At 33.2% G+C, this 23,059-nt stretch overlaps 1 protein-coding gene across 6 annotated transcripts; it reads left to right on the forward strand.

The window, feature by feature from the left end:
- Positions 1-13,316: 13,316 nt before the first annotated feature.
- Positions 13,317-22,554, forward strand: LOC107955707 (protein VAC14 homolog). Of its 6 annotated transcripts, none has more exons than XR_005926786.1 (22): positions 13,317-13,636; positions 13,748-13,861; positions 13,976-14,041; positions 14,611-14,700; positions 14,799-14,918; positions 15,012-15,040; positions 15,156-15,298; positions 15,377-15,471; positions 15,694-15,780; positions 15,985-16,092; positions 16,217-16,308; positions 16,468-16,549; positions 16,725-16,790; positions 17,125-17,240; positions 17,412-17,532; positions 17,746-17,907; positions 18,038-18,166; positions 18,704-18,772; positions 19,009-19,296; positions 19,756-19,904; positions 20,342-22,010; positions 22,109-22,554. XR_005926786.1 is itself a non-coding variant. In XM_016891505.2 (20 exons), the coding sequence occupies exons 1-20, from the start codon at positions 13,547-13,549 to the stop codon at positions 19,768-19,770; spliced, it is 2,082 nt and encodes a 693-aa protein (XP_016746994.1). In that variant the 5' UTR covers positions 13,317-13,546; the 3' UTR covers positions 19,771-22,554. The 6 variants fall into 6 exon arrangements, 1 of the variants encoding a protein (XP_016746994.1); XR_005926785.1 differs by having other exon boundaries at positions 20,350-22,010; XR_005926787.1 differs by having other exon boundaries at positions 20,350-22,010; positions 22,113-22,554.
- Positions 22,555-23,059: the final 505 nt, after the last annotated feature.

Raw genomic sequence — 23,059 nt, forward strand, 5'->3', positions numbered from 1 at the left:
AATATTAAAATATTTTTCGGACTTGGATTTGTGGTCCCGAAACCACTATTTTGACTAGGGTCAAAACCGGACTGTTACACTTGCCTTCATTGTGATAATAGTTAGTTTCAAGAACGATTCATTATAAATATTTAAAACTTGTCATGAATATCACGTATCAAAGTTCCTTGAGTGATTTGAGAAGCAAGATGTAAAACTAATAAGTACTCCTTTAGCTAGACACTTTAAACTCTCAATTTTAGATTTCCTACAGAATAAAGAAGATGAAAGGTATATGTCAAAAGCACCTTATTCAAGCACAGTTGGAAGTTCGATATATGCAATGGTATGCAGTCGTCCAAATATTTCCATGTTGTTAGTGTCGTTAACCGATACATGGCAAATCCTGGTAAGTTACACTGGCATACAGTTAAGTGGATTTTCAGATATTTATGGGGTATTTCTAACATGTGCTTAAAGTTTGGAAGACTTCAAAAGGGTCTAGTCAGATATGTTGATTCTAATTATGCAGGAGCCTTAGATTGAAGAAAGTCTCTCATAGGTTACCTATTTGCTTTTGAGAATTGTGCCACTATTTTGAAAGCGGCACTTCAAGCTACAGTTGTAAAACCCCAAAACCCGACTTAAAAGTTTAGACCGAATCTTAGATGTGACATTGATCACCGAAGTGGTCTAAAAGTAGTTTACAAAATGAATTATCGAAATCTCATTTCAAATATAGTTTGCTTGATTCGAACCAAACCGTTTAGCCCTTTAGGATTCAAAATAGAAAATTTTTAATTACATAAAAAACATTCAGAAATAAAGTTCCGCAAGTTCTAGATTTCAGCCCAAAGAAAAAAGTTTACGAAAACCCAAATTAGAAATGTACCACAGTTCCTATAGATATTTACAGTTCAAAAAAGTTAACAAATTAAAATATTCGAAGAAACATTTTATTAGTCTGATTTATAATGTATCACTCCGAGACCTCAGATGTGCCAAGTCCAGCATCAGAATACAAAAGTACCTGAAAGGGGAAAATTAAGCGGGTGAGCTACACGAGCTCAGTGTGAGTTCGAAAACGATAGAGAACGAAAAACCAAATGTTACAACCAAATATATTTCAACTGCAATCCGATACACGAATAGTTATCACAAACAAATTAAACGCATTGATGTTATCAGTCCATACATTCTTATACCCAAATACATCAGTACAGAAACTCATCAATCTCTATACAATTAGTCTCGCAATCATACAGATAGATTTAACAGAATGTGAAATGAATGCATCAATATAAAACCCACGCATCTAGCCAAACACCTCTCCGACTGCCCAGCACACCACATATGAACTAATCAAGTTCAACCAATTATGCACACCACATAAGACCTCGAAAGGCCCATCCAACCCTACACACCATATATGTGGAACTAAGCCACGCAAATGACAATATACAGCTTCGCTGACATATGTATAGTACAGAGCGGTAAACTGCTGTACAGACGTATTACAATTGAAACTGCCAAATCAAATCAGACTTCCATCTCTTTGCAACCAAACCCAAATATTTTATGAAAATGCATGTATACAAACAGGCTTGCTGAAATAGTGTACACAACTTACAAACAATCAAACAGAATCTAAGGCGCACATATCCAATCGACTAGATTCAGAATCAGATATCCCGATACTAAATTATTAGGCAACATAACATTAACAAATCATTAAACTAGTGCAATGATTACATATAAAGCATAAGTCTGAGCCAAAACAGAGTTTCAACTACCCTTATTAAGGCCTAGCCAAGGGTCGGAACACACAAGAATACAATTAAGTCACAATCCAACTCAGAACCAAAATTTGCGAAATAGAGCCACAGGGCTGTATGCCCCAATTGTGTGGAAGTTCCTAGGCCGTGTAGGGGTCAACACGCCCATGTAAAGGAGGTATACGCCCGTGTAAAGGGAGGCATGCGGCCGTGCAACCTAGGAACATGGCTGTGTGCTCCAATTTGTGCTAAAATAAGGTGTAGGGCAGACATGACCGTATGGAAGTCTCACACACTTGTGTGCCCATGGGATATAGCCGTGTGTCCAAAACACACGCCTGTGTGAAAATCGACTAAAATCCTCAAATCAGTCACGCAGCCATGTGGTATCATAATTTACCTAAAAATCCTAATTTCCAAATGTACTCGACCGTGTGGACCACCCGTGTGCAGCATACGCCCGTGTGGCTACCCAGTGGTCATGAAGCCACCTTGAAACAGCCTGCAAATCATGGATTTCATCCCCAAACATTCCCTAACCTCCAATAATTTAGAAACGTACAATAATAAATCAAATTTGATGCAATCTAATATCGAAACAATGTTACGATTGCACCATTATCAAAACACACGAATTTGTCGAATCCTACTGCATTTCGACACCAAATTAGACAATTCACAAATAAAGTTGAAAAGTTCCAAACTCATACCTGATTTTGCGATCAAAGCATCGCACCCTCAATTTTTGGAACTCAATTACCCACCATCCCGAGATCGTATTGAAAGAAATTTTAAAATCTCTCCAACGAAAAAAAACAAAAATTTTTGAACTAAAGAAAATGGAAAAATCTCACGTAAAGAAGAGGGAGAGAAGAAACTGACAAAAGAAAATGGAAGAGAGGAACGTAAGAAAATTTTGGCTCTTTCAAAATAAAAATGATTGACATAAATAAAAATAAAAGAATAACTAAATATTTAGATTTTATAAACAAAACAAAACTAAGTCAAAAATAGTCCATCAAAAAACACCTGAGAACTCGAATCGGGGACCCAAAGGTTCACTAACACACAACCAACCACCAGATCAGCAAGCCCATTCTGTCATAAAACACAACAACAAACCCAATTGCCCGATCTAGGCACTAACCTTACCTTCCAATCTCAAAACTTCTAACCCCAAATTTCAGGGTGTTACAACTCACCCCTCCTTAAAAAAATTTTATCCCCAAAATTTTCCATTAACAAAATAATTGTCTAAACAAAAAACTTACCACTACGTTCCTGCTTCGCACTCTAATCCCGAAGCGCTATTATACCAAAAATTTAAGTCCCACACTTATAACCCGAACATCTAACCCTTAAATCGGATTAAAGTACCTACATACACAGATACTCGAACCCAAGACCTTAAACACACACCCAGAACACTTAACTAGAGAATCAGATACATATTTATCCATCACACACACAAATGTTATCCTCCAACAATCGAACGAATCATTCACAACAATAGCACACAACGTCAATGAGCTATACCTATACCTGTCTCAATGTTGCTGAGGACACTTCCTAACTTGATGTTTCGTAGACATGTATCTGAGACACGCTCCCGACTTCTTCCAATAGTCGCCTAGATGGCGCTTCTTATAGTGCCCACAAAATGAGACACCTGCACCACCACTTGAACCCTTGAATTACCTTTGCTATTGACACTCCATTGTGTTCATACACACTTCGTAGGTCGAGGCTCTAACCTCCAAGGACTACGATCTCTTTTCTTCCCACAATCTACACCTACCTAGAACTATCTCTCTATATCTTTCTATGCTAGCCTTCAAATACTTTCTCTAACACTTCTCTTACTACCCGAGTCAATGCCTCAGTACTAACCTCCGGTTTGTCACTACCCTAAGTTGGCAGAGTCGCATTGACTTCTGACTCCTGAATAGACACACGTTCTAGAAAAATTGTCAACTCCTCAAGGGTCTCACTGGACTGATCCTCGCAATCTCGCTTACCTTCAAAATCCATATCGAACCTTGAAATCAACCTTAAGAATCTACATTTCCAAGAGCGAACACAACATAAATATCTAATAGAACAGTTCTAATATAACAATTTCCAATTTCCATCCAGACCAACATTGGAGTCGCTGACATTTTATCCTCCTAAAACATTTCCAAAAATGCCAATTATTTTAAAACACTGTGGTAAATTTTTTTGAAAAACAAACACGTGTGCACACGGATACGTAAAACCACATGCCGAATTTTTGCAAACTTGACTCTGATACTACTAAATGTAACACCCTAAAACTCAGCTTAAAAGTTTAGACCGAATCCCGGAGGTTACATTGATCACAGAAGTGATCTAAAAGCAACTTACAAAATGAATTATCGAAATCTCATTTGAAATGCAGTTTGCTTAATTCGAACTAAACCGTTTAACCCTTTAAGATTCAAAACAAAAATTTTTTAATTAAATCAAAAGCATTCAGAAATAAAGTTCTGCAAGTTCTAGATTATAGTCCAAAGAAAACAATTTATGAAAACCCAAATTAGAAATGTACCATAGTTCCTATAGATTTTTACAGTTCAAAATAGTTCACAAATTAAAATATTCGAAGAAAATTTTATCAGTCTGATTTATAACGCATCACTCTGATACCTCCGATGTGCCGAGTCCAGCGTCAGAATACAAGAGTACCTGAAAGGGGAAAATTAACAGGGTGAGCTACACGAGCTCAGTGTGAGTTCGAAAATGACAGAGAATGAAAAACCAAGTGTCACAACCAAATATATGTCAACTGCAATCCGATACACGAATAGTTATCAAAAACAAATTAAACGCGTTGATATTATCAATCCATTCACTCCTATACCTAAACGCATCAGTACAGAAACACATCGATCTCTATACAATTAGTCTCATAATCATACAAATAGACTTAAAAGAATGTGAATGAATACATCAATATAAAACCCACCCATCTAGCCAAACACCTCTCCGACTACCCAGCATACCACATATGAGCTAATTAAGCTCAACCAAAAGGCCCATCCAACCCTACACACCACATATGTGAAACTAAGCCATGCAAATGACAGTATACAGCTCAGCTGACATAAGTATAGTACAAAGCAGTAAACTGCTGTACAGATGTATTGCAGTTGAAACTGCCAAATCAAATCAAACTTTTTTCTCTTCGCAACCAAACTAAAATATTTTACACAAATACATGTATGCAAACAGGCTTGCAAAAATAGTGTACACAACTTACAAACAGTCAAACAGAATCAGAGGTGCACATATCCAATCGATCAGATTCAGAATTATTAGGCAACATCATATTAACAAATCATTAAACTAGTGCAACGATTATATATAACGCATAAGTCTGAGCCAAAATAGAGTCTCAAATACCTTTACTAAGGCCTAGCCAAGGGTCGAAACACACAGGAATACAATTAAGTCATAATCTGACTTATAACCAAAATTCGCGAAACAGGGCCACACGACTGTGGAGAAGTGCCTAGGTCGTGTGAGGGTCAACACGCCCATATGAAGGAGGCACACGACGGTGTGACTATAAGCCTGTGTGACCCAGGAACATGGCCGTGTGGACAGCTCGTGTAACTCACTGTCCATTTGTGCTAAAATAAAGTGCAGGGTAGACATGACCGTATGGAAGTCTTACACACTTGTGTGCCCATGGGACATAGCCGTGTGTCCAAAACACACGCCTGTGTGAAAATCGACTAAAATCCTCAAATCAGTCACGTAGCCGTGTGGTACCATAATTTACCTAAAAACCCTAATTTCCAAATGTACTCGACCGTGTGGACCATCTGTGTGCAGCACATGCCTGTGTGGCCACCCGTGTGGTCATGAAACCACTTTGAAATAGCCTGCAAATCATGGATTTCATCCCCAAACATTCCCTAACCTCCAATAATTTAGAAACATACAATAATAAATCAAATTTGATGCAATCTAATATCGAAACAATGTTACGATTGCACCATTATCAAAACACATGAATTTGCCGAATCCTACTGTATTTTGACACCAAATTAGACAATTCACAAATAAAGTTGAAAAGTTCTGAACTCATACCTGATTTTGCGATCAAAGCATCACACCTTCAATTTGGAACTCAATTACCCACCGTCCCGAGATCGTATTGAAGGAAATACTAAAATTTCCCTAAAAAAAATTTGAACCAAAAAAAATGAAAAAATCTCACGTGAAGAAAAGGGAGAAAAGAAACTGACAAAAGAAAATGGAAGAGAGAAACTTAAGAAAATTTTGGCTTCTTTCAAAATAAAAATAATTAACATAAATAAAAATAAAATAATAACAAAATATTTAGATTTTATAAATGAAACAAAACTAAGTAAAAAATAGTCCCTTAAAACACACTTGAGAACTCAAACTGGGGACCCAAAGGTACACTAACACATAACCAACCACCAGACCAGCAGGCCCATTCTGACATAAAATATAACAACAAACCCAATTGCCCGATTTAGCCACTAACCCTTCCTACCAATCTCAAAAGTTATAACCCCAAATTTTGGGGTGTTACAACAATGGTTTTGTCGACTATTGAAACAAAATATATAGAAATTATAGAAGTAGTAAAAGAAGCAATTTGGTTAAGGGGCCTATTCAGTGAACTGGTAAGTGAGAAATAAGGCGCTGTTATATATTGTGATAGCCAAAGTACCATACATCTCACCAAAGAGCAAATGCATCATGAGAGAATGAAGCACATAGACATTTGTTATCATTTTGTTTGAGAGGTGATCATTTAAGGGGATATTCAGATTTTTAAAATTGGCACAAAACACAATTCGACCGTTATGTTGACAAAGAGCCTTCCAGTTTTAAAGTTCGAGTAGTGCTTGGACTTGGAAAGTATCCAACGAAGAATTAGTTAAGCCCATAACAGGGCTCGGGAGAGGAGTTGGTCCAAATACAAGTGAAGGTGGTGATTTGTGGGAGAATGCCTCTTATTTTAACCAAAATTTTATTTTGGATTTTCTTCTCCTAGTTAAACTCTGCTTTTAGTTTTCCACTTAAACTCTAATTAACCTAAAGTTGTTGTAGTCATATATAGTACGAATTTCAGCTTATAAATAGGCTTTAGTTACTCTAGGTTTTACATAACAATAAAATATTTAAATTGAGAGAATTTTGTTATTTGTTTCTAAGGGATTTTCTTGTGGAGCTTCGGGTTTTCTTTTAATTCTCACCATCTTTTGTACTCTCCTTTATTATAGTGAAATCTCCTTTTGCCTGTGGGTTTTTATCCTCTTTTGAGGAGTTTTTTCACGTAAAATTGGCTTATTTGATCTTTTTTATTCTTATTTTCTTCACATTGTTCGTTGTTTAATCGGGTTTATCCCTTACAGTTTCATTGAATCTATTACACGTTCATATCAATTATTCATCTAATGTAACCTTAGTAAAAATAGATTCGAACATGCGAGGAAACTACACCACACCAAGATAGCTCGAATGAACATGAATTATACCACACCAAAGCACATAAGTGCTTAGGTCGTGACCAACATATATACATAGACATATACACCCTTCCAGCACACAAATACCTCAAAAGAGATGATACATACCAATTCATCCAATGGCGTAAATCAAATATCAATGTCGTACAAAAATCACATATGACCCTATTAATATCCCAACTGTATCCTAGCCATTGTACATGGTTTATAGAGGCAATTATCATTCATTTACATTTATACATATATTATGTCAGTCACATTTCAATTTCATTGTTCATAAGCCATAGCTTGAACAAAAGCACATAATCATCATGTGATACTTGAAAATATAATTAGTTAATCTCTTAGCCAATTTTTCACAAAATATATCATTTGACATATAATCATTATTTCCATCTCTTAGTTCACATTTCATGCCTATTTTCACAAGTCAGTGTCTCATATACAATACATAATTACCAAATCACATATAATTAGATCCTTAGTAATTCACTTAGCCACCTTTCATTACATAGCAAAGTTGATCAATGAGTTGAAGACCTCAACTAAGATCCTTAGACCACATAAATTTATGTCATGTTGCATTCACATTAAATATCACATATATCATGATTATACCATGCCTTAACATATTATAATCATTTACTATATTTTAACATCTCAATTCATAATCAAATTTTAATATAACATCACATAGTCATTTAATACATTAAGTAACATGCTTTACTTGTTCTCATTAAAGATGACTTTCATTCATTTAGTTCATCAATTAACTTAGTAAATCAATTTCATTAAGCTTTATATTTTAGATGTTGTTGAACCCTGCACCCATAAAGAAAATACTTTAAAGCACAAATTGCACCCATAAGGAAAATACTTTAAAGCACAAATTAAGTAAGCATATCAACTTTCAAATGAACTTCCCCATTGCTTATTAACTCATCCTAATAACACATATATACATAGGGTTATACCTTATATTATCAATGATTCATTTGACTTAATTATTTAATAAAATAATATAATAAAACAAATTGAGTTAGCATAAGTCGAATTTGTTGTCCATCGCTCGTTTTCGCCTTTGTCCTTCAACATTCTAACCTTATCATTTACTACGTAAAATAGATTCAATCATGAAAATGACATTAGTTCCTCATTTAATAAAGATAAATTCAACAACCAAATATAATCATACACTCCTGTAAAGTCCTTTTTAACTTTAATATCTAAAATTTCCATATCTTTCAACTTTTTCAATCAAATTAAAATTCGATTTCATATTTATTCACTAGGAACCTCAAGCTCTCATTATATACTAAAAATTCCAAATATTCCCATTTCTTTTGATTAGGTCCCAAATGGTTCTTGTCTCATATACATTTATACATGTGTTCGCTTATTATTTAAGTAATAATTATTATAATATAATAACATAAAATAAAAGAAATAAAACACATAAAAGAATGAAAAAGAAAGAATAAACAGAATAGAAGAAAATGAAATAGGAAGAAAGAAAGGGGAAAGGAAAAGAAAAAGAAAAATTAGGGTTTAAAGGTTTCAAGCTTAAGTGGTAGGTTAATTTAATCCCTTTTCTTGTAATTTTGATGTTTTTAGAATCTTAGAACAAAATACTACTTGATTAATGTTGAAATTTTATAAGTCAGTGAATTTTTAGATGTTGTTTATGTTGAATAAATTGAAGAATTAGGGGTTAAATTGATAGAATTTTAAGTTAGAAGTGAAAAAGGGATTGAAGTGTAAAATAAATCATAAATTTTAAGTAATAGGGACTAAATTGAGAGAATTTCAAAATTAGTATTTTATGGTGAAATTAGAGAGTTGAAATTTGTTTAAAGAGGAAATTAAATAAGATATGGATTTAGTTTGGAAGAAAAAGAGTTAGTTTTGATTTAAGGACTAAATTGTAATTTAAGTAAAAGTTAGTACAAATTGAAATATTTGATGTGAATTGGTCTTGTATTGATAATTTTTAATTGTTTCGATTTCCACAGATAACGTGAAATCGGAGACCTCGGCTAAGAAAGGAAAAGACAATATTATCGAAGGGTAACTTGAGAATCACGATTTGTATTTCTATTATCCGAAGCTAGTTATTAATTGTTATATTTATTATTTAATATGTATGGTAAGTGGAATTGAGGTGAGTATTGATATTGTGGTATTGAATTGAATTGAATTATGAATATATGTGATTATTTGAATTGAAATGTGTATTGATTGGAAATTGAAAAATGATTTGGAAACTCTATTAACTGTATCGGGCTGAGTCGGATATAGTTGGCATGCAATAGGATTGGAAGTGTTTAGGGATACTTTGACCACGAGTAGATGAGACACTAGGTGTCAAACTATTCCTTCGGATAAATTCGATGAGGTACTAGGTACCAACTTATTTCGGCATGGCCGACGAGACACTGGGTGTCAATCTATTATTTCGAATTATCCGATAAGGCACTGGGTGCCATATTAATGTGTTCTGGTTGGATCCGTGTATCCGCCAAAGTTCGAGTCCTATTAATAGGGGTAAATAAATAAATTGGCAATGTGAATGATATTGGATGATCTTGAATATGAATTGGATTGGTATATTGAATTGACTTATGAAATTGAAATGTATGAACCAATGGGTTCATGAAATGGTTATTGATATGGTGAAAAATATGTGTATCCTATTGAGAAAAGTTATTTCAATATCAATTATGAGATTGAAATAGTAGGAGATGAGAATTTAAAGTGTTATGAATGATGTGTTATAAATTAATTTTTTGTTGAATGATTTTTATTATGTGTGTTTAGATATATAAATATTGAAAACTTTTGTTTTATAAGTATTCGGATTATAGAAATACCATTGAGTTTATACTCAGCGTACAGTTTGTTTCCATGTGCAGGTTAGATTAAAGACAAATCATTTAATCAGCATCCAAAGCTGATCTCGAACTCAAAGCGGTAAAGTATATTTCTTTTTGGTAATGGCATGTATCTAGGATGTTACGTATATCACTTTGGAAAATTATATGTAATAATGTTATAAAAGAATAAAGGTTATTTATATAAATTAAAGAGTTAAGTTGAGGTTTAATATATTATGTTTGTGTTGGTACAAAAAAAATGAAATAGGCAAATTTGAGTTGAACTTGGTATGAAAGTTTGAATTAGTTTGATTAGTGTTTTAATGGTCGGTTTGATTAATATATGTGAAATTCTTATGAATACACATTAAATAGGTTATTGGATTAATAGTTTTGGCATGATTAGATGTATTTGAATGTGTTTTGGATTGGTTGAATGATTGGTTTTTGTGTTGCTTGAGATTCAAGATTTGCAAGGTTGGTAAACTTGATGAAAAAGGCTCATTTTGAGTCCACACGGCCTAGCACACGGGCTTGCGACTAGACCTTGTGAGACACACAGCTTACACATGGGCGTGTGGTTAGGTCGTGTGTCCCTTGCATCTCAAAAATTTAAAACAGAATGCCCAAAAATCTTCACACCCGTAGAGACACGGGCGTGTGTCTTAGCTGCGTGAGGCACACGGGCATGTGTTTCGGCCGTGTGAAAACTGCACCTAATTTTATTGAAGTCAGAGTGTTACACGGGGTTAGGACACAACCTGAAGCACGGGCATGTCATAGGGTCACAGGGGCGTGCCCCTTGACCACACGGGTGTGTGAGCCCTGTACTTAAGAAAAATTATGAAATTTCGCAAAAAATTATTTGAGTTTCCGATTGAGTCCCGATTTGTTTCTAACACATGAATTGGGACTCGAGGGCTCAATAAAAGGGACATTATGATTGAATTATGATGTGTATGTTATAATATTATTTAATTGTTCATATTCGATCTGAAATGTTTGGTAATGCTCCGTAACCCTGTTTTGGTGACAGATTAGGGTTAAGGGGCGTTATAACTCAATTGTTTTTCTTTGTATTTGTGCTTAATTGGCAAACACTTTTATCTTGTAAGGATTATCTATTTGTTTACTTATTTGTTCCTCTTTAAGAGGGTTTGGGGCTTAAGATTTGGGTGGAAATCTTAAGGGAGTTGTAATGTTAAACTTTGTCTTCAAAGGTTGATCAAATTAGTGAATTTATAAAAATCTTTACTTGTGGAAAGCTAAGATAGTGAAATAGGCAATTGGGGTCCAACCACTCTAAACCACTGCGTTCATTATTTCATGTTCTTTCATTGCTTCCATTAAATTTTTAAAGGGCCAATTCACCCCTCTTTTTGGCTATTCTGTTTTAGTTATCGAGTTAATAATAGTAAGATTGATTTAAGAGGGATCGCATGCTTAAAGCATGATTTGGTCTTCACAGAGCCTTCAATTCCGCAAAAAATATCGTCAAAATTAGAGGAAATCCGTGTTAAAAAATTGTGCTTGGAGAACAAATGGATATTAAAAAAGAAAACAAGAATTTTAAAAACCCAAAATAAAATAAATTCATTATGTTAAATTTTAAAAATTAAAAAATTAAACTAAAAGTAATTGAAAATTAAAAAAAGTTCATATCATTTGCCAAATGTTGGTTATACGTTGATTTTTTATGTTGTCTCATAAAAATAACACTATTAGTATGGTAGATTAATTTGTATAACATTTGATAAGTTTAGGTACAAAATTAGACAAAAAAAAATCTTAAATACCAAATTAAGAAAAAAAAATCAAGTTCCGATACAACTTGGACCCAAAAAAATTTAAGTACTAAATTAAAAAAGTATCAAATTTGGATACCAAATATTATATTAAGCTAAAAAAATATTACAACCTTACTGAATATTTTCTAATTGAGATATTTTATTTCTCTTTTTTTTTTCTCCTCACTCTTTTTTTTTTAAATTTTAAAGATGACTAACTTCCTTTTTTAGCTTGAGATACTTTGTCAAATTCTTTAATTTAACAAAAAAATATAATATAATCGATATCGTAATTTATAAAAAGTGATAAATTTGATTATCTATCTGCTTATCTTGAAGGGAATAATTTGTATTCGGACAATCCTAAAAATTAAAGTTTATAGGTACCAATAAAATTTCCTCACATCATCAAAATTTAAAGATATTAAATTATTATTACACGCCCATTTATATTCAACCTACTCTCCAACTCTACTTTTTTTAAATAAAAAAATAAATAACATAAAAACTTTAAAATTTACACAATTCTTATTATTTAAAATGTAATGCAATATAATTTTTACTTTTAAAAAATGTATAACATGAAATAGAAAATAATTTAAAAAAAATGAAACCAATATTTTTTAAAAAATTAGTTGCAAAAAACTAAAAACTATATTAAATTTTAGAAAAAAAAATATTAAAAATTGTAAAAAAAGGAAAGAGGTTTGTTTATAATTTTAAAAATTAAAATTTTAAAGTAATTTAATTAAATTTAAATTAAGTTGGAGAAAATAATAGATATAGATGAGTGTATAATAATATTTTGTTATTTTTAAAATTTAATGACGTGGTACTATTTTATTGATACTTAAAAACTATCACTTTTAGAATAATACTAATATAAGTTATTTCCTTATTTAAAATTTAAGGAGGGAAAGAGGTAAGTTACCATTAAAAATGTGTTTGGATTAAAACTTTAAAATTTTTTCAAAATTTTAAAATGTTAGTATTTTAAAACCCTATTAGAATTTAGTAGTTCAAAATGTTAGCATTTATAATTACTTTGGATAAATAATTGTTTTAGAAAAAAATAGATTATTGAAATTTTATAAATTAAAAATAATTATAAAAAAGTAATACTTATGTTAAAAATAAATAATAGAAAAAAATATTTAATATGAATGTGATTATATTTGTAAAAGGTTATAAATAGTTTTTATGTTATAGTGAAATTTTGAAATAAAATTATGTGAAATTTTAAATTTAAAAAAGGAAATTAAATGATTGGAATTCTTTGTTGAAATTAATCTTGAATTTACTTTTAAATTTTTAAAAAACTTGAAAAAAAAACGTATTTTACCAAAAAATTAATAAGGAAATTAGAATATCATATCGTATTGACTTTTGTAATTTTTCTTCCTTTAAACGATTCGTTTCTAGTTTCTACTCAATTTCACCAGATCTTAATTACCTCGATTTTTCATTTTCCGTTCCCGAAAGGAAAACATCAAACCCTAAAAAGACCAAAAGGGATGTTCAGGTTCGAATTTGAAAAGATCAGGAAACGAATTTGATTTCATCCAAGGAAAAACTTTTTGTTTTTTTTATTAATTTCTGTTATGGCCGACGCGTTCTCCGTGATTCCCGCCTCCGTCCTTCGTAATCTCTCCGACAAGCTCTACGAGAAGCGCAAGAATGCGGCCCTAGAGGTTATTTCTCCTTTTTTTTTTTTACTTTTTAAATTTTCATCGAATTTGATATCGAGGTCTGTTTTTTAATGATTGAATTGCTTACTCTTTTGTCACCATAATCATGTGTAGATTGAAGGAATTGTGAAACAGCTGGCTTCATCGGGAGATCACGAGAAGATATCGGCAGTGATCAAGTTATTAGCTACTGAATTTACTGACTCACCACAAGCCAATCACCGTAAGGTTGGTGGATGATGAATAATTTTCAAAATTTTGAACCTTTTCATGAGAATTTTTTTTTTATCTATTCAATTTGAATTTTGGCTTAGTTTTGTTTAAGTTGTTGCGTATATGCAGGGAGGATTGATAGGTTTAGCTGCCGCCACTGTTGGGTTGAGTTCCGAAGCTGCCCAACATCTTGAGGTAAGAATCAGTTGTCTTTAAATGCTGTCTATTAACATGTTTAAATCTTATAACTACTAAGGGTAATATTTACCATGGATTTGTCATTTAAGAACCAAGATTTCTGTTTTAAGGTTTAAAAATTTGTGCTTTATGCTTCTAATGTTTTAGTATTGTTAATGTGTGTATGTCTTTGTCTATGAATAAGAAAGAAACTGCTGTAGGCATACATTTGCTGTGCCTTATTAACTGTTACCTGACATAAGCTATCGGATATTCCATTGTAGATTTAATGAACTCTAGATTTTTGACCTCTTGACCTCTCTGATCTCTGGTAGGGGTTGAGATTTTATATGCTTTTGCAGTTAGAGTGGATTAGCATTACTTCAGATTATACTCCTTCCCAAAAAGAATAGAAAGGAAAAATGGAATATTGTTGCCTGCTGTGATGTTCGATGTTTATGTTTTCCTGTTTTAGATAAGGCAGTTCTTTTCCCAGTTGTTGTTGTTGTTGTTGTTTGAACACTTCTTTTTCTCCTTTTCTTTGGTTATTGTTTAGTGATTTATTTGCTTTCTATGCAATCTCCCAGCAAATTGTGCCACCAGTGCTTAGTTCTTTTTCTGACCAAGATAGCAGAGTTCGTTATTATGCTTGTGAAGCTCTATATAACATTGCAAAGGTGAAAGGAGATTGTGTTTCTTTTGTTTTTTTTTTTTGGTTACAACTTCTTGTTTCTTGACTAATATTGGATTGGAAATGCTTTTTTCTGCCCTACAGGTTGTACGAGGAGATTTTATTATATTCTTTAATAAGATATTTGATGCTTTATGCAAGCTTTCTGCTGATGCAGATGCCAACGTACAGAGTGCTGCTCACCTTTTAGATAGGCTTGTGAAGGTTAGTAAGTGCCCTCTCATCTTAGCGTTGGCATCTTAATAATTATGTGAAATATGGAAATTTATTGCTCTTCTATTTTACAATGTGAAACAGGACATTGTTACTGAAAGTGATCAGTTCAGGTTTGCTTTATTTGCTTCTAGTTTCATTCCATGAATGTTGTTATATTTAGAGGTCTCGTTTTAATTTTCTGGGAACCATCTTGATAATGTTGTCATATGGTTGTTTTCTCCTCAGTATTGAAGAATTTATACCATTGTTGAGAGAGCGCATGAATGTCCTAAACCCCTATGTCCGTCAGTTTTTGGTTGGATGGATAACTGTACTGGATAGTGTTCCAGATATTGACATGTTGGGTTTCCTCCCTGATTTTCTTGATGGTAATAAAGTTTTGGTCTTTTAAACTAATATGCTACTCTCTATGAGAAGTGATTAAATTAGCTCTTGATAACTTTCAGGTTTGTTTAATATGTTGAGTGATTCTAGTCGTGAAATACGGCAGCAAGCTGATTCAGCACTTTCAGAGTTTCTCCTAGAGATTAAGAACTCTCCAGTAAGACTTCCTCAAAGAACTTGTTCTTTTAACTGCACTTTTCTTAAAGTTTCTTATGCCACGATTGCCTTTTTACAAATGTTTATATGAATAACATGATTGGTAACTTATTTAGTAAAGAAAATTATGGCTTTATTGTGTATCATTTACAAAATTTTCTCATAAAAAGAAAATGTTTTTTTCATTTGTAATTTTCTGACTCGAGCAGTGCTACTCTTGAAGTCTGTAGATTATGGTCGCATGGCTGAAATATTGGTGCAAAGGGCAGCCGCGCTTGATGAATTCACTCGATTAACAGCCATCACTTGGGTAAGTGGAATTGGACTTAATCTTGCCCTAGAAAGGAGGACCCTATCAGAAAAGAGGAGAAGAATCTGAAAACAGATTCTGCCCCTGTCAATATGTTTGTCCAGACTATGATAATCTTGACTTTCTTGCTGTTCATAGACTTACTATTCCATCTGGTACATTCATTTTTCATAGACAGTATCAAATTTGATTGTCATTGTACAGATAAATGAGTTCGTAAAACTTGGTGGAGACCAGCTTTTTCCCTACTATGCGGACATACTGGGAGCCATTCTCCCCTGCATATCTGATAAAGAAGAGAAAATTAGAGTGGTAAGTTTATTTCTTCTGCAGTCTCCTTAATTCATCTTAATTATCTGCAATTGCTTATAGAAACTCATGTGTAGTTGTTTTCTTTCTGTCATTTTATGTGTTTGTATTAATATTCTCATATTAGGTTGCTCGTGAAACCAATGAAGCACTTCGTTCAATTGAGGCTAATCCAACAGAAAACTTTGATGTGGGTGGCATTCTCTCCATTGCGAAGAGGTGTAGTCTTTGTTACCTGGGAAAAATGCTAGGTTTATGGTGTTTCTGGCAGTTTGCACTTATATTGCGTTTCTGAATTATGAAGAGCTATGGAAAAGTGCTTAAAATGATGTTTTCTAATACTGCTGAAATAGTTCACTTTACAATGATTTTGACCAGGCAACTGGATAGTGAGTGGGAGGCTACCAGAATTGAAGCATTGCACTGGATATCAACCCTTTTAACCAGACATCGTGCTGAGGTGAGGAAGCACTTATTTTGAATTTATGTGCATCTAGTAGATGCAAAGTATAAGGTCATGGTCTAAATTTGCACTCGTGTTCTTTTAGTTTTTGTAGTTGCTTGTTATTCAGTTGAATTTTCTGATGCTAGTGTTTCTCCAATAAAAATGATGTTAAAATTTTCACCTGAAACAGGTCCTGTGTTTTCTAAACGATATATTTGACACCCTGTTGAAAGCTCTATCTGACTCTTCTGATGAGGTAAAGTTATGCTCCTGCTTATGTGTTTCTGATTTGATTGTTTCATCAAGGGTTTTTACTTCTATTTTTGTTTTGCTATTCTGTTTAGCATCATTATAATTACAGTAGGATGTGCCCTTTATGTATTATCTTATTTCTTGAGTAGAACTGTTATTGGAACTTCTAGTTAACTTTGCTAATATAGTCATTTTCCCAAGAGCCTAGAAAGAGTTTTGCTTTTGCAAAGAGGATTTCTACTCCCATTGCCTATTAAAATGTTTCTTTGTACTGTTAACCTAAAACTGCTCTTGTTCGTGTATACTAATTTTTTCTTGCATTTGGATTTCTGCACCAGGTGGTGCTCCTGGTTCTTGACATTCATGCTTGCATTGCACAAGATCCCCTACATTTCCGCCAACTTGTTGTTTTTCTGGTGCATAATTTCCGGATTGATCATTCTCTTCTGGAGAGGTGATTCTAGGACCCTCAAGGCCCAAATTTTCTTATTTGAAATTATTATTGTTTTGAATTGTTTTACTGAGTTGAGCACTCATGTAGACTACATGGCCAACTTGCTTTGCTTATTTTAATTTTATACATGTCTCACCTTTTCTTTTGCAAATCATCCTCCTGTTTTCTTAGGCGTGGTGCTTTAATAATCCGTAGACTTTGTGTTCTCCTGGATGCTGAAAGGGTTTATCGTGAGCTATCCACCATACTAGAGGGAGAAGCAGACCTAGATTTTGCCTGTGTTATGGTTCAGGTTCTGTCATATAGTTAAAAAGCTTATCTATTGGAATAGTTTTCTCTTTGGTTATAAGTAATAACATGAAGCAACTCCATTAACTTTAAACATGTGATAACCATGACATTGTCATTGAAGTTACTGTTTTTTTTTTTTTCAAATCTTTGTTCATTTAGTAGAATGGTATTTTCATTAGGTAGTCATTTAAAATTTTCGTCGCTTGTGATTCAGGCTTTGAATTTAATTCTACTCACTTCTTCTGAGCTATCTGAGCTTCGGGAACTTTTGAAACAGTCACTTGTTAATGCTGCTGGAAAAGATTTATTTGTTTCTTTGTATGCATCATGGTGCCATTCACCCATGGCAATCATTAGTCTCTGTTTATTAGCTCAGGTAAGATTCCGTAACTCCTTTACATGGATAGCCAGTCTTTCAATTTTCATGTGTGATGGCTGAGGGAAGAGGCGTGGTGTTGCACCATATACTTTCATGATGATTAATCTATTATTTATTTGCATGTTAGACGTACCAACATGCATGTGCTGTGATTCAGTCCCTGGTCGAGGAAGATATTAATGCCAAATTCTTGGTCCAGCTTGATAAGTTGATTCGCTTGCTCGAAACTCCAGTCTTCGCTTATCTAAGATTGCAGGTGCTTAGACAAATACTAACAACTTGCCTTACAATTGTTTTAATAGCTTTAATTGGGGATTGTATCACCAGATATGTTCTTTAGCTTCTGGTTCACTTTTGATATTTGCTTATATTTCAGCAAGTCTTGAGCAGTATTTTTTATTCATGATCGATTGCAGTTTTATGTTGTTTGCCATAATATATATGTTTACTTGTATGGTAATGTCTAAAACTTTTCCTTACCTCTACCATTTTATGATGGGATGTTATGCCATTGATGTGCATTATGAAGCCTTCCTTTTTGAAAAGGTTATGCATCCGCAATTTCAGTGACTGGTTATCAATCTTTTATATGATAGTTGCATATATTCAGGAACTCGAAAATTAGGCCTTGCTAATCATTTTACTGTGACAAAATATGTGAGCTTTAGTTATTTTATTGCTTGTCATTGTAGTTGCAATTTTGTAATACATATTTGGTTTAGATTTCCATTTTCCTTGTTTCTCTTTGGAATTTAAAAAACCTGTTATGTGGCTGATATTTTCTGATTTCCAGCTTCTTGAACCCAGACAATACATATGGTTGCTGAAAGCATTATATGGTCTTTTGATGCTACTTCCACAGGTATGTCTTTGCTACTTTCTTTATAGGTACCCCTCCTAATCCTACTATAAGAAACATGGGTTTAAACTTTATCTTCATCCAAACGGGTCAATGTTTTCTTTTACTCTCAATGTCAAGTGTTGGATGGTTTAAAGGGGACATCTCTTGTGCCTTCATACCCATTACAGACTGATACACACACAACATGCATTATTTTTCCATTGTTAAATTGTACTGAGCTTTTTATTTAACTGCAGCAAAGTTCTGCATTCAAGGTTTTGCGAAGACGTTTAAAAACTGTGCCATCATACTCTTTCGGTGGTGGTAATCTCAAACGAGCAGCTTCAGGCAACCCTCACTCTCAAATTTTACATCATAGTGGATCACAAATTACCGAGGATGGTGATATAGACCAAGATAATGGGAATTTACAGAGTGGAATTAACTTTGCTTCATTGCAACAGTTTAAGCAAATGCAGCAACAACACCATATGCTTGCAAAATCACGAGCACAATCACGAAACAGTTCCACTTCAATTTTGAAGGTGTGTAAGCTGCTTGTTCGGAGTCTTGTTTTCATTGTCTTGCGTCATTATTTTAATTATTTTGTTAGACATCTGGCCATTTGTTGTCAATTAGGTTAAAGAAGAGCGGGATAACTGCAAATTATCTCTATGTTTCACCTTGTCTTATTATCTCTTTTCACCTTTGAAAAGCTTGTCTGCTATGTTACTCTGATTTGAAGGCGGAACATCAGATACAAGTATGTGTCTGACATAGATATGTTCAAGTGAGTATTGGATACGGGTTTATGCCCAATATAAATATGCTCATAGTTTTCCAAGTTTTTTAATATAGTTGGAAGACCATCCTCCCATACCTGTCTGTATATGTACTGGACATGGATACTTCAAAGAAAACAGAGAGTCGGAGTAGCATAGTTTGATACTTCTATGGTTTTCCACTATATGCATATCAACTTATCATCACTCTTTTGTATCCAGGAGGGCCCAAAGTAGAACCCTTACAACCTTCAACATTAGGCACAAACAAGTCTCCATTATCAACTAGGGAGGGCCGGGGCAATTGTAGATTTAATTGCTGTCGTTACTGCCAATTGATAATTCAAGTTCAATCATACTACAATCCTCGGGTAAGATATGGTATAGTTTGTAAAATTGTACATCCATAGTAGTTTGTTTTCTATATTAAACCTCATGGAGTTTGGGATGCTGAAAATCTGGTTTCAAGTATAAGTGTGGGGGTTTTCCAAGTATTCTTTTTCCTTTTTTTCCCCTTTACGAACATGATATACCCATGTGGTTGAGTTATTTTTTTTATTGAAAACCACGTGGATTAGAATTAGATAATTTTAATAAAGTTTACTAAAATGCAACTCTTGTTTTCCCCCTTTGAATCTGTTTGTCTTCTTGTAGCCATCCTCCTATAAAACAATGGAATAGCTAATGTACAAATAAATTGATCTTTTGGTGAAACTATGCATGTATCCGTTTTATTGGATGCATAATTTGATTCTATATCTTGTCTATTGCTTCTGAAGTTTCTCAATTTGTACATTTTTCTTGAAAGTTGTACAGGGATATTGAATCTGCTCAGAGGGTGATAAGAACTAGTTGAATCTGGAACTTGGAGCTTAGTTTGTGTCATTAATCTTACATCATATAGAAAAGGAAAGGCTTTTGAGCATATAAGCGGGTGCGTTTCACATTCTATCAAATTGTTTTTTTTGGAAGACTGATGGATTCATGGTAAGTTGTTGTGGAGTGTTCTTTTGTTAAGGTGAGGATATGTTACAATATAGTAAAATGGAGTGTTGTCAAGAGATGGTGGAGAGGAAGATTGGAGCAGATTCTGTAAAACAAGTTCAGTGGTAGAAAAAGTGAAAGTTACGGTGGTGGTGGTGATTGTTTAGAGAAAATTGTAGAGAGAATTTAGAATAAGTCCTCAAATGAAACTTTCTATCCTCCATTTATGTCCCTCAATGAGGTTATGAAAGGGAGATTATTAAAGAAGGGGTGAATGTGCCTTAAATAATAGGTGGTGGTGGAAGTAAGAGAGGTTACATGAACGTGGGTAATGGGAGAGAAGTTATATGGGTAGTGGATATAGTGATTGTTATATGGAGGTTACACAGACAACATATTTTGGCAAGGATGCTTCGCGTGAATGCGTTCTTTGTTTAACGAGAGGAGAAGCATTTGTTTTCCAAAGAAAAGTTAATAAGCTAACTTGTTTGTATTTAGAGTCAATTTAGCATTGCTTTTCAGAAGCACTTTTGGGACAAGAAGTACTTTTGGGACAAAAAGCACTTTTGAGATAAAATGATTGTTAAACAATTTGTTTTTGAGTTTGAAAAAAATACTTAGGAAAATAAATTTTTTGGCCAAATGCAGAAGTAGAAAATTTTAGTTTTTGTTCAAAAGTGCTTTTTGACCTAAATGCAGTTTTGAAAAGCATTGCTAAATTAACTTTTAAGCTTTCAAGCTATGCTTTTTTAGATGGAATGGTGTTTTAAGGTTAACTTCCATAGTTTTCGCAATAGAAGTTCCCGAAGTTAAACAAGTTAAAAAAGTGTTAGTGAGAGAAATTCTGCGAAATAGAAATTATGGGGATTGAAAATATTGGTACAACTAAAAATTAAGGATTGCGGAACTTAGAAACTTCATAGATAGTGAGAGAGAAATTGGTAGATAGAACTGTGTTTACGAGAGCAGAGGCGGACCCTAATTAATGGTGGTCTAGGGGGCCTTGGCCTTCTCAAAATTTTGGGAGTTTTTTATTGCTCTCTTGAAATTTTTAGTAAATTTCAATTAATCTCCAAAAATTCTGGAAATTTTCATTTTTTTCTTTTGGAGTTTCTAGAAAATTTTGATTAGGTCCTTTAGAAATTTTGAAAATTTTCATCATACTTATTTTATATTTTAAAAAAGAAAATTAAGTTCCCTTAAAAATTTTGAAAATTTTAATTTATCTCGAAATTTCAAATTTTTTTTATTTTTTTAAAATTCTTATTAAACTCTTAGAAATTTAAATATTTTATGAGGTCCCAAAACTTAACCTTAAGATCTGCAGTTGTATTAGAGTGAGATTGGATTCTTTCCTTGTTGAATTTGATTCACTAGAATTCTGGGTGTATAGTCATGATAAACTAAATAACGATCGATTTATTAAATAAGAATAAAATAAACGCAACCACATGATTAAGGATTTATGCGGCTCTGCCATACGGTTGCAGAAGGTATCTACTTGTCTATTTTATATGTTAATTTGATTGTTGATTATCATTTTAATAGTTTTTATTCTAAAGAAATCTTTTATATTTATTTACCTTCTAAGTTAGATCTGTGGTTAGCGGGATGAAGGCTAGCAAGAGCTAGTAAAATTTGCAGCTAGCGGAATGTAAAGATTGAGGGATTCCGAGGGCAATATGGAACTAACAAGATACAAGCTAGCGGGATTTGAAGCTATCGGAAGTTAGGGCGATCCAATAACTCGTTCTCAATAGAGATTACTACCATGTCAACCATTTAAAGAAAAAAAAAAGATTATTACCAAGGCTAAAAGTTTTTTCGAGATTTTTACTGCTAATAGTATGTCTATCATAATTCTAGAAAGCCTTTCACATTGTTGTAAAATTTGCAAGACATGCCCATTAAATCATTATACCAAATTTATTTGTATATATACTTCTAAATATGTTATTGAACAGATAGAAACTTGCTTAGGATATAACGCTACGCATGCCATATTTCTAATCGTCATGTAAATCTCTTTCGTTTCAATATTATTATACCATGTGATAAACTTTGTTTTCAAGCAAAACATTTGTTGAGATTGAAACACAAGAAGTTCTCCATATATATATATAATATAACTGGGAAACATAAAATTTAAAAATCTTAAAAGATTTGTGATAAAATGACAGTTTACTTGAATAATAATTTCTAACAATACCCTAAATTATAGCGCTTTTCACTTAGGTATTTGTTAACGTGTGGAATCAACGAGGAATTGATGGAGATGAAGGCAGTTCACCTTGATGGGGTGGAGTGTTGTGGTACTTAGGGATGAAAGGAAGGATTCAGAGAGGGAACAATGTTTTAAATATTTTTCTGGTACCACATGTCTAGATCCCATTGGCAATAACATCAAATCTTGTCTTCTTGTAGGGGCTACGATGTGACCTTCTAAGTTGATGATGTAATGCCTTAAGATGACCAAGTAATCTATAAGATCAATGTTTCATGTGTTCTTATGGAAGTAGCTTTGTGCCAAGGTCTTTTGAGT

The sequence above is a fragment of the Gossypium hirsutum genome, chromosome A05, assembly GCF_007990345.1.
Source record: "Gossypium hirsutum isolate 1008001.06 chromosome A05, Gossypium_hirsutum_v2.1, whole genome shotgun sequence".
Classification (NCBI taxonomy): Eukaryota; Viridiplantae; Streptophyta; class Magnoliopsida; order Malvales; family Malvaceae; genus Gossypium; species Gossypium hirsutum.

Excerpts from the sequence above, each read along its gene's own strand:
- LOC107955707 (XM_016891505.2), top strand. The coding sequence starts at position 13,547 with ATGGCCGACGCGTTCTCCGTGATTCCCGCCTCCGTCCTTCGTAATCTC. Across the intron at positions 14,919-15,011 it reads TTTTAGATAGGCTTGTGAAG|GACATTGTTACTGAAAGTGA; the intron begins GTTAGTAAGTGC and ends AATGTGAAACAG. Across the intron at positions 15,041-15,155 it reads ACTGAAAGTGATCAGTTCAG|TATTGAAGAATTTATACCAT; the intron begins GTTTGCTTTATT and ends TTTTCTCCTCAG.